The sequence below is a fragment of the Natator depressus genome, chromosome 1 (genome assembly GCF_965152275.1).
Source record: "Natator depressus isolate rNatDep1 chromosome 1, rNatDep2.hap1, whole genome shotgun sequence".
Taxonomy (NCBI): domain Eukaryota; kingdom Metazoa; phylum Chordata; order Testudines; family Cheloniidae; genus Natator; species Natator depressus.
This window is the reverse complement of record NC_134234.1, coordinates 105,864,962-105,877,850: the sequence shown is the minus strand read 5'-3', so window position 1 is coordinate 105,877,850 and position 12,889 is coordinate 105,864,962. Positions and strand designations below refer to the sequence as shown.

The 12,889-nt window shown below is 44.6% G+C and overlaps 1 protein-coding gene across 4 annotated transcripts in view; it reads right to left on the bottom strand.

The window, feature by feature from the left end:
- MYO16 (myosin XVI) overlaps positions 1-12,889 on the bottom strand; it is a 576,974-nt gene that overhangs the window by 289,992 nt on the left and 274,093 nt on the right. For all 4 annotated transcript variants that reach the window (XM_074963511.1, XM_074963520.1, XM_074963529.1 and 1 more), the window contains exon 8: positions 4,534-4,609. In XM_074963511.1, the coding sequence (XP_074819612.1) occupies positions 4,534-4,609 (76 nt within the window). The remainder of the gene's footprint in view (positions 1-4,533; positions 4,610-12,889) is intronic.

Here is a 12,889-nt window from a genome sequence, read left to right as displayed (position 1 = left end):
CAGACTAGGGACCGAATGGCTAGGCAGCAGTTCTGCGGAAAAGGACCTAGGGGTGACAGTGGACGAGAAGCTGGATATGAGTCAACAGTGTGCCCTTGTTGCCAAGAAGGCCAATGGCATTTTGGGATGTATAAGTAGGGGCATAGCGAGCAGATCGAGGGATGTGATCGTTCCCCTCTATTCGACACTGGTGAGGCCTCATCTGGAGTACTGTGTCCAGTTTTGGGCCCCACACTACAAGAAGGATGTGGATAAATTGGAGAGAGTCCAGCGAAGGGCAACAAAAATGATTAGGGGTCTAGAGCACATGACTTATGAAGAGAGGCTGAGGGAGCTGGGATTGTTTAGTCTGCAGAAGAGAAGAATGAGGGGGGATTTGATAGCTGCTTTCAACTACCTGAAAGGGGGTTCCAAAGAGGATGGCTCTAGACTGTTCTCAATGGTAGCAGATGACAGAACGAGGAGTAATGGTCTCAAGTTGCAATGGGGGAGGTTTAGATTGGATATTAGGAAAAACTTTTTCACTAAGAGGGTGGTGAAACACTGGAATGCGTTACCTAGGGAGGTGGTAGAATCTCCTTCCTTAGAGGTTTTTAAGGTCAGGCTTGACAAAGCCCTGGCTGGGATGATTTAACTGGGAATTGGTCCTGCTTCGAGCAGGGGGTTGGACTAGATGACCTTCTGGGGTCCCTTCCAACCCTGATATTCTATGATTCTATGATTCTATGATTCACTCATTGCAACCTTTCCTCAGAAGGTAAGGTATTGTACTTCCACAGAAGGATTTTTAATAATAATACTTTGTTTAATGTACTAGACATTTCTTTAAAAAAAGAAAAGGAGTACTTGTGGCACCTTAGAGACTAACCAATTTATTTGAGCATAAGCTTTCGTGAGCTACAGCTCACTTCATCGGATGCATACTGTGGAAAGTGTAGAAGATCTTTTTATACACACAAAGCATGTGTATAAAACATCTTCTACACTTCTACACTTTCCACAGTATGCATCCGATGAAGTGAGCTGTAGCTCACGAAAGCTTATGCTCAAATAAATTGGTTAGTCTCTAAGGTGCCACAAGTACTCCTTTTCTTTTTGCGAATACAGACTAACACGGCTGTTACTCTGAAACTAGACATTTCTTTGGTTCAGGGGTGGCCAGCCTCTTCAGAAGTTAATATGCAGCTCCTTGTATTGGCACCGACATCAGGGCTGGAGCTACAGGCGCCAACTTTCCAGTGTGCCGGGGGTGCTCACTGCTCAACCCCTGACTCTGCCACAGGCCCTGCACCCACTCCACACCTTCCCGCCCCCTCCCCTGAGCCTGCTGTGCCCTGGCTCGTCTCCCCCCCATCCCGAGCCTCCTGCATGCCATGAAACAGCTGATCGGGAGGTGCAGGGAGGGAGCAGGGGGTGCTGATCAGTGGGGCTGCTAGTGGGCAGGAGGCACTGGGAGTGGGGGTGGAAGCTGATGGGGGGCTGCTGACATATTACTGTGGCTCTTTGGCAATGTACATTGGTAAATTCTGGCTCATTCTCAGGCTCAGGTTGGCCACCTCTGCTTGGTTGCTCCTCTTCTCCAGGGTATCTGCCTTCTTCACCTCTAATACTTTATTTATAAGTAAGGCTAAGATTTTGTCACATATATTTTTAGTAAAAGTCACGGATAGGTCACGGGCAAATAAAAATTCATGGAAACCTGTGACTTTTACTAAAAATATTCATGACAAAATGCAAGCTGAAGGCAGGAGGCCTGGCTCCGAGCTGCGGGTCCTGCACTGCCTGTGGCTCAGAGCTGTGGGGTCACCCCGACACCCATGCCTAGGAGTGCAGCAGCCCGGAGTTCTGGGGGGCCCCTCCCTCCTGCAGGGCCTGGGAGCTCCGGGTGTCCCCCCATGGCCCGCAATGACTGGGAGATGCAGGATCTCCTGGCCCCGCACAGGGACTGGGAGCTGCAGAGCACCCCCCTGCCACCCACGGCGGTTCAAAATTCCTGGGACCCTGCTGCCTGCAGCTCCCAGGTGACACAGGTTGAAGTCATTGAGGTCTCTGGAAGTCACAGAATCCTTGACTTCCGCGACATCCGTGACAAAATCGTTGCCTTATATATAAGGTGACTTATGCTGAGGACACTACTTCTCCTAGCCTGCCAATAAGACTCTTCAGTTTTTTACAGTACTAGACTTCCATTTTCTCATTCTATATTCTATATACATTCCAATTTCAAAATAATTAATTTCCTCATATCTACTCTGAGGACGTTTCCTTCTGAGACAATGACAGTGCTGCTCTTTGAGTCTAGTGGGCTAGAGACATGCCTCAAAGCAGCAATACTATAGAGCGGGGTAAACTGCTTTTGCGACATTTTGCTTTTGCAACATTATTAAACATCCAGGGTTCATTTAGCAGCTGCTGCTGTGCCAACCTATATGAAGAGCAGAAGCAGCATGCAGCCATGTACCCTGGAGAAGCAATGGGCTAATTGGTGGGTGGAGGAAGAAGGAAAAAGGAAGACCCTCAGAGGAGGGGTAGAGGCAGTTTTTGCAAAGGAGCTGCAGAGCTGACCAGGGACGGCCATCTCTGCAAAAATAAAGGGTTGCAGTAAACTGGGAATCATGTTTCCCTGTGATAACTGAGCTGATCATGATATCCTGATCAGGGCTCACCGGTTATGGCCTGCCAATCCTGAGCATCTCTGAAAATCATGGAGATGAGCATCCGACATTGTAGTATCTAATTCTGGATATGGGGAGGTAGAGAAAGACAGGAACCACCAAAACCAAGTCTCCAAAGGAATAAGAAAATCAAATATATGCTAAAAATAATACTAAAAGTTATAAAGAAGACATTTGATGCATGGATCTTTTTATATTATGTTCTCAGGTTTTTTGGATGACTTTGGATTACATAAAGTATACAAGAAATGCTATTATTTTAAAATACATGTAAGCAGAGTCTGAATGAGCTCTCCCCGACATCTAGTGATGAGCTGCAGAAGAGCACTTCAGGGGCTGATCTTGTTTGCATGGGTACACCCACCCTGCCTATGTGCTCAGCATGATGGGCTTGCTTGCCCAAATGATCATTTTTGGCTGGTGTTGGATCCTTGTTATTGGGGCAGGAGTAATAAAGGGTTGTTATCCTTGCATGAATCAAGGGCAGCAGAACTGTATTTGGCATATCCTGATTGAGAGAGACACCCTCAACTAAATGGTAATCGCTAGGCAGGGGACATGGGTTTCAAAGCCCAGTGAGTTGAGAGTGGGTGGGGACAGGTACTTGTACCTGGTGGTGTGGGCCCTGCTTAAGGGCCTTTGACACCATTTCACTTGTCATCTCTTCACTGTGTAATAAAAGAGCTAATTTAGACTCAATTGAGAGACTTGTTACAAACTGAAGAGCTGAAATTACTGATACCTAGGTCTAAGTGTTAGACCTGCTTTGGGACAGTGTCTCTGATGCAAGAGACTGTCCAGTGTGCACCAGCAGTGAGGCTCCCCCACTAACAGCTGAAATCACTGAGAGCTGTGTTAAGAGATGGGGACTGAAGACATCTCGGCGACTGGCTGGCAGGGCAGCCAGTGGAGAGGTGCAGTAATCAGGCAGCTGGTGGAGAGGGCCTAAGAGAAGCCCTGCAGAGAGGTGCAGCGATTGGCCAGCAGCGTGGCTGGCAGAGAGGCGCAGCAATCAGCCATCAGGAGTAAGGTGCCTCCTTACCCCTCCCTCCCCACCACCCAGGGTCGGAGGTAAACTCTGCAGATGAACCTCTGAACTCTGGGTCTGCACTGTCCAAGGACAACAACTGTGAGTGGGGTGCAGAGAAGGGAAGGGCACATTAAAGGGACTTTTGCTGGACTTAAGAACCTGAGGAAAAAGGACACTGCCCAACTTATTTGGGGAGTGGTCTTTTGTTCATGGTTTATGTTTACGAGCCCTGTTTGCAGTGTTTTCCCAAATTAATGCTGAGATATTTCCCTCCTTTTATTAATTTTTTTTTTTGCTATACTCAGACTTTGTGCTTGAGGCGCCCAGGGGGTGGTGTGTAATTGTCCCAGGTCACTGGGTGGGGCTTGAGCTGGTTTTGTGTTGTATTGTTGAAAAGGAACCCCTAGATACTGAACCCAGCCCTTGTTGCTGCCAACTCTTACTGGCAGAAGGGCTACATACATACTCTTGAATAAATCATCACCTATTCTATAACTTTAACAAGATCCTTTAAGGCATTGATCCTTACATAATGCCACAGCTTCAGAACCCAAAGGCGAGAGGTGAAAAGCATCCCAGCTACAGCAGTATCTCATGAACACATAACCTCTCAAAACTTCTTGAGTCAGTCTCTTTAAAATTACATGATGCATTCTTGTGGTGGAATTATGCAGTAAAATTCCCTTTGAGGCATTCACATGCCTCCATACAACACAAGTTACTCTTTGCATGGTGGGCTAAGCCAACAGTATACAGATGATGAGAGGGAAAAATAAAGGACTATCACATTTATTAGCACATAAATAACATTAATGGATCATCACCCACCTGAGGGTTTTTCATCGTTGCAGTTGAGAACACTGGGGTTTGCCTGATGCATCAACAGCAGTTTCACAAGGTTTGTCTAGAAAAGGACAAAAAATATTTTTGAATTAACAAAAGTATGATGTGAATATCACAGTTACAATTCAATTTAAAAGGCCTCTTTAGTCAGTACTTCCATACCATGCGAAGCCGTAGAGTGATATGGTCCACCTGCCCCAACCAACCCTACAACCATTGTATATATTTCTAAACTAAGAGGTGCACACAATGTACACTTCTTACACAAACCTAGGATTTCTTCTCCAAATTTCAGTGTATCCCAGGCATACATACACTCTGCACATGCAGCGGTAATCCCTATCAGCAACGACACATTAACATCTCCCACCTGCCATGGCCCGGATCCCAAACATTCCGCACATTTAACAATGGGCTTGTCAACACAAGGCTGTTAAAACAGACGAAACTGGGGAAGCTCTTGTGGCCAGTCACTGGAATAAAGCCCTTTTTGTGGACATTGCCAGGCAGATGTTTGAGAGAGGCACCAGCCAGGATATTGACCAGTGCCAGGTAAAAAGCAAGGAGCTCAGGAGTAAATACATTAAATGAGGGACAAAAGGAGGCAATTTGGCACCATGTGACCTGTCCGTTTCACGATGAGCTGGACTGGATCCTACACAATTATAGCACAACTCGTCCAAGACAGCACGTGGAGCCTGCTGGCTGCACTCTCCCTCACGTCAGGGAAGACTGGCAACTCCCACCAGAGGATGAGCAGGAAGATGCCGGAAAGGAGCAGTCCCCTGAGAGCTAGGATTCTTTTGGGATCCAGGACCCTGATGCTGGGCCAGCTGCTGTTATACCTTGCTGCAATGCATCCTGATTCCTATCCTGCATCAGCTGAGCCTGAGCCCAGCCAGAAACTCAGGCCAGTATCAAAGAGGCAGATTCTCCTGTAGGGAACTTTGCGATGTAAATACATAGTTTTACAATTTATTATTACTATGCTATATTGCCTTTCTACCTTCTATGCCAGGTGCCCCATGGCCACAGCCATTTTAGATGACCTTCTGAGTTTCCAGCTCTCACCTGCCTCTCCCCATCCAATGCTGCCCAGCCTACCAGTACATGTTTCTAAAATGACGGCTGCTCTGTCCAGTCAATTCGCCTCTGTTTCATGCTAATGACACAACTATCAACAGTTTTCAGGACTGTGGCATGGAGAGCCCTTGCCCATCTGCCTATTTTCCTTTCCTCTTTCCTTGTCTGTCCTGCCCAATGAACAAACCCCATGCCCTAGTCCATTCACCAGCCCACAATGGAGGCTGGCATATGGCACAAGTGCAGCCTCTACCCTACCCCACGTCCAGCAGCACATTTAAATAATGGGGAAAAAACAGTGGTTAGAGGAAAAGACATTTGGCTAGTTTTCATAGTTTACATGAGGTAGACATTGACGTTGCATGTTCAGAAAAGATACCAGTTACAAACAGTACTGTTCCCTGCTGAGGTTGAAATGCCCTCTAACACATGTTCTAGCTGGCAATCATTGCAGGACCCTATTTATTTTTTTCTGCATTCTCTGCATCTCTACAGGAGAAATAAAGCAGACCGTAAGACTGAGGAATTGTTCGATCTTGGTTCGCACATTATAAGGAATAGCTGCACATCCATCCCTACCGCAGTATAGCTTGAAAGCCCCTTCCACTCCTACAGTAGTTCTGCTCAATAACATCAGAGTGTGTCTCACTGGTCTGCCCTTTTTGAATAAGATCATTCCTAGTCACCTGCCTCACCCTAAAGTCATCGAGAGTCAGGACAGCCTAAAGGACATACAGAGGGGGTAACTGTCCAGTTCAACCCCAATGTCCCCCCATAGTGCCCTCACCTCCTCTGACACCACAAAAATGCCTCGAATGCACAAACAGAAGTTCCAAACCAAAACAGGAGCATAATTCCAATGCACCCCACTCCTCTAAGCTATTAACACACCGCGGCAAATACCACGTAGAGCAGACAGAAATCCCAGGGCACTCCATGGCAACTCACACTCAGACTACTTACTATCCCTGAGGTTCCCCAAGACTGGGAAGAACCTTAGGGAGGTATAGTCACATATGCATACTAAAAAATATTCTATCATGGCCTCTCCAAAATGTGAACAACAAGAAACTGTTTTTTTTTCCATATTCCCACAGTCACAAGGACAAGGCTTCTATCTACTGTTCAGAGGCTGGCCTGCCTGAGGGGATTAAAAAAGAAAGACAGGATGAGATCTTTGGAGAACTCATGGCAGAGTCCTAGAAAAAGACCACACTGGCTTAGAGGCGGAGGCGGTATATGATGACCCTGAGGGAGAAAAGAAATACAGCTGTCCCAGGAGATCATGGCAGTGGCCAAGGACAGTGTGGCAGTGGCCAAGAAAGCATAAAAAAAGATGGAGATGCAGAACCAACTCATGGACACTATCCTGAGCCAGGATGCTCTACTATAAAACATGTTCCTGCTAGGCCAGCAGGTCCAGTAGTCTGTGAGACAGGACCCGGCCATGTCCTTCAGCCTCCTGGCCAACACTGGCCAATAGGACCAGCAGCAATTCCTCCCCACTGTACCACACAGCACTTGTTCCAAAGGTATACGCCACTCAGCTCCAACATTTGCCTATCAAGGACACTGGTTCCTGGAAGTCCAGGTCATTTGAGTCTTATAAAACACCTGAAATTTTTGAATTGCTGCCCAGAATCTGCTCTACAAGACGAGGCAGAGGGAAGATTTATATGCACCTGTAATTTTAAGCCTACACCACACAACCTTATTTTTTGCACTGTTTGCATTGTTGCACGTTCCGTTTGGTTTGCGCGGTTGTTTTCTTCAAAGGTTTGCCTTTTGTTGATTAGTCAGTAGATTTTTTTGTAAATGAATTTTTTTAAAAAAAAGGCATTGTTATGCACCTATCCATTCAATTCATTTTTGTTTTGTTTTGTTATTGTTGTTTTCTAATAAAAACATTTAAAATCCATTTTGGTCCATTATGACTCATCACTGCATGTAACACCTAAAATCCTTTAAATAAAGCTAAAACAATTCATATGGTTTTACAAAAGTATATAGGCAACATCCTGCTTCCACTACCCATAAGCAATACTGCATTGCTCACAGTCTATGCCAACTCCTCCCCTGCCTCCACAGATTAGTAACAGGATGTAGCTACACATGTTCAAGCATAAGACTCAAAATACGAACCATAGGCATCCCTGACAATATTCCCCGGGAGTTAGCATTCTCTGCCTTGCTGGCTGCTTGAATGGCTTCAGCCTCAGCCTCTCCCGCATTGTTAAAGGCTTTCCCCCTTGGTCTCACAAATACTGTGCAGAACACTGCATGCAGCTATAATGGTCGGGATGTTTTTTTTTCTGCTGCTTTCAAACATTCCCTAAGCCTTGATACCTGCCTTTCAAACAGCCAAATGCACACTCGATAACCATGAGGCAACTACACTGGAAATGGTTAAAATGTTCCTTTCTTCTGTCCCAGTGGCCTGGTACAGCTTCATTAATCAGAACATCAGAGAATAAGCGAGGGTACCCAGAATAACCAGACCAAACTCCATATCCTTAATGTCCATAGTGGTCCTGGGGGAAAACAGTCCTTTCTCCATTAATTTATATAGAACTGAGTTCCGAAAGATCCTCAGCTGCACCCTTCCAGACCACCCCAGCAGGGTTACAGGCAAAAATGCAGGTGATCTGGAAGGGTCCATCTGAGGATGGACTTTTGGAACTCAGTTCTATTTAACTGCATTTTTGTCTATAAACCTGCTGGGGTGGTCAACCAATCCTTTGAGTACCAGGTAGAAACACCACTTCCTGTTTATAAATTCTTCACCTTGGCAGGGAAAAATGATAGGTACGTGGGTTCCATCAACTGCCTCCATACACTTTGGTACTCCCGTGTAGGCAAAGCCATCAATAATCCCCTGAGCATTAATTATCCAGCTTTATAACATGGTGAGACAGTACCATATTGATGACACAGCGGACCTGCATAAGAATGGCCCCCATGGTTGATCTGCTCATGCTGAACTGGTTGGCTACAGGCAATGGCAACCTGCTTCTCCATAGGTATGGGACACCGCATGTTGGTATGCTGTTGCTGACGGTCTAGGGGCAGCTCTGTACAGATCTCAAAAAAGGTATCCCTCCCCAGCCTTACATTCTCTTGCCACTGCAGGTTCTCTGCAGAATTATCCTCTCCTGCCATTCCACAAACAAGTTTGCTGATCCAGGAACCGGTCCTCTTGTTCCAACAGCGTGGCATCCTCGTCCTGGTGCAACAGCTTCACAGCATTCTCCTGCTGCTGGAGAAGCCGGGGATGCTGCCATTGACTATTCTGCACCTGCCCCATCTGCTGAGTGGTGCAGCAGGCAAGGCCTACGCTGAATGTGTCCAGGTCTGAATGTTGTAATACAGTCCAAGAAGCCTTTGTTTATTCAGGCTTGCCACCATAACGCTGCAGTGCATTTCTGGTCCATGCTGGCAGCATTTCAAAAATAGTGCTAGCCCTCCCAGAAAGGAAGCATGGGGCAGAGACGGAAACTTGAAAAAAGCCTGAACCCACATGGCTTCTGCTTTGCATCGCACAATTCACAGGGAAAACAATCCCGTGATGCACATTGCTTAGCCGTGAACCAAAGGACCATGGGAAAACCTTTGAGAACTCTACTCCCTCAGTTCACATAAACCACCGCCATGTGTTCACACGATGCAAATTGAAAGTGGAACAGGCATCCCATGTGTATGCTACCGGTATATACTGTGAGTTATCAGATGCACATCAAAAAGCTTCACATTAAACTCCCTGTGCAGACAAATCCTGACTCTGTACTGTCACTGCCAAACTAGGGAATTGAATCCTAACAGGTACAAAGGGGAAACTGTTCTTTATATCTAAAAGAAATTGGGATATTTGTCTTATGTTTATCAGCCCCTTTGATAATAATAGTAAAAATTATCTTGACACAATGTTGTACTGTCAACATAATAATTTTTCCACTCATCTTGCAAGAGTGCCGCAAATGTTTTTTTGAAGTTCCTGCCATTGTACTGTATTGTAGCCTCTTGAGATATTTGTACAGCAAACACTGCTTGTACGTTGTCTAGTCTGATAAATGGAATGATTAGAAAGAAAGAAGTAAGAAATGGCACTAAGAAGGGGTGGGGAATTTATAGAGCACATGGATACACAGCTGAAAAAAAAAAGAGAGGTCCTTTGGGCAGCTTGGAATATGTGGTAAAAGGCACAATGCTTACAACGTAAACACAACCAGACAGTTGAGGACTAAATGAATAAAGGTAGATCAGACAGAAAAGAAAAGATTCTTTAGACCAGTGGTTTTCAAACTTTTTGTATTAGTGACCCCTTTCACACAGCAAGTCTCTGAGTGTGACCCCCCCCCCCATACATTAAAAATGGGGGGAATAATTTAATTTAATGAGGGCTGGGAAATGTCATCCCCACTGAGCTAATAGCTTGTGACCCCCATGTAACCACCTTGTGACCACCTGAGGGGTCACGACCCCCAGTTTGAGAATCCCTGCTTTAGATCAAACTAAGAAAAGATCTAAAGAAAAATGAGACCTGGATGGGATGCCAGTAGAAGACTAGTAGCATAGACACAATTTGTCATGGAAGGAACAGTATGATGGTAAAAAAGGCTAGTGACAGGGAAATTGTTCCAAAAGAAATAATACAAATACTAGGAAGACGCAAACAAGTTAGTAAAAAAATAGAAAAATGGGAAATTACTTGATAAATGCAAAAATAAAATATAGTGTCTATTCATACAAAGCAGGCAAATATTGTTTATGGAATACTGCTAAAATAATTTCTTTCTAAAACTACTTCAGGCTCCTCCCCTTTCTAATTCTGGTTTTCCTTTCTGGTAGTAGCAGCAGGGACAACAACTGTAATAGCGAATGCCAAATCCAATTAGCCCTGCTCACCAGTTAGAACCCCTAACAATTCTTTGTGTGTTTTTCCCATTACAAATGACATCTACTATGCTTAGTCACTGAGCAGACTAAATCAGCAGCAATTGCATAATCTCTTTAACAGTGATTCTAGAAAGAAGTAGTGGTAGTACTAAAAAACATTTATTTTATTCTATTTCAGTTCAGGAAGAATCGGCAGCTTCTGGGGTTAGACTAAATTTTGGTCTTGGGCCATGCTGTAATGTCAGTGCTTCTTGCTGTTGAAATAATTCCAGCTGGAAACCCTTGATGCACATCACTAAGACTAAGCTATGCAGGTCACTGCTAATTTCAATTACTTTATAACTCCTGCTCCTGGATAGCGAATGCCTGGCTGCTTTGGTTTGAAACTAATTTCGTTTACATGCTTTAGAAGCAGGAGATTAAAATCCAGCTGGCATATCTCTTCATAGAATAGGGCTGCATCCACAAAGGAATGGATTTCTACAACAGCTACAGTATGCCAGTCCTAGGAAACACACAGTCTTCAGAAAATGCCTCCTTCTGCAGGTATGTCAATTCTATAGAGACTATGACTAAAGTAGAGATAATTAACGTAACATGAATTGTAATATCTAATGATACATTATAGATCCTACAGACAAAAAGACAGATAACTGTGGATCTATCCTTAGCTAATCAAATAATTTTAACCCTTGTTTTTCCTAATGTGGTTGTGTCAAATACTATACGTGAAAAGAATATCTTCATAAGGAATGGTTGTGTGCTAATAAATATTATTATAGAAATTATTTTTAAACGTACACTTATAAAAGGTACGAAGTTCCTCAAGGGAATTAACTCTCCCCTCCAGTCCATACTTCCTGGGGTGAGGTAGCAGGGTTGTTTCATTTGCTTTTGTTGGCAAATTCAGTCAGTTTTTCATTTGTCCAGAACACACCAAATTTGAAACTTGCTAATATACATTCTTCTCTTACTGAATAATTGCAATCTTGCATAAGTGAAACCCACACACATGCACCTACCTTACACTTGGGTGTAAGGGAAACAAAATACATCCCTTAATCAGCAGTCAGAACACTGGGTAGTCCTATGACCCCCCTCACAACCACCACTCCAGTCCCTGGACAGAAACAAGTGCCACAATCCTTGTGCATCCCTTTGTGGCCATTTGGCTACTGAATCTGAATGTCAATGTGGATCCAGTGGCCACACCTCTGAACCTTTCCCCTGGTCCACCCTCAATCCCCCATTTCATGTTAGTTAACACACAGCTAACACAAATCTCACTTCTAATACATAGACCGTGCACAAAGTCACCCATTGCTCTGCAGTGTACAGTGGAACAATGGGTTTTCTGCTCTGCTGAGAGCCTTGATATTGGTAGGTAAATTTCTCTCTATATGCAAGCCCCTAAATAAAATCAGTTTTCAGCCTCCACAGTCTTTAACCATTGCTTTGTTAAATATTATAAATGTTAAAGGTCAGATTTATTCTTTTAATAATCAGCTCTCACTAAATGCATGAAAGATACTACCAATTATATCGATGTACAATGGTATGTATATTGAGGGAAATCAGAATATCTGAGTCTAAATCCATGTTGTAGATCTGAGTGGATATTTTTTTCTAGATTACTGAATATAAATATTTGGGGCTTGTCTATTTATTGAACTACTATGCCGGCAATCTAAGTTGTAAATCTCCAGCAAAACCAGCTTGCTGTGCAGTAACTCACTATCGGGATACTGCTATAGTCACTGAGTGTGGCTTAGAGCACATCTAGACTAGCGAGCTTACAGTGGCAGAGCTGTACTGATGCAGCTGTGCCGCCATAAGATGTCTCGTATAGCTGCTCTATGCCGACGGGAGAGAGCTCTCCCATCAACATAAAACCAGCTCCATGAGTGGCGGTAGCTATGTTGTCAGGAGAAGCTCTCCCACAGACATAGTACTGTACACACCGGGCTTCTGTCAGTGTCACTTATGTCACTCAGGGATGTGTTTTTCTCACACCCCTGAGTGACGTAAGTTATACTGACAAGAGTGGTAGTGTTGACAAACCCTTCATATACTATGCTTTCAGGTACTATGCTTAGTCTGAAACAGCAGTAAGTCAAAGCTCACTACAGAACTTGTAGCGTGCAGTAACAGGATCCACATGGTGAATTAGCTCTAGGACCCTCCACCCTCAGGCTCCAGCCTGAGCCCAAATGTCTACAAAGCAATTTTTCAGCCCCCAAGCCCAACCCCTGAAAGCTCAAGTGAGCTGACCCAGGCCAGCCCAAGGTTTTTTTTATCCCTGTGCAGACATACCCTGCATGCACAGCAGGCTAGTACACTGTAGGTTTATACCTCAATTTAGTGC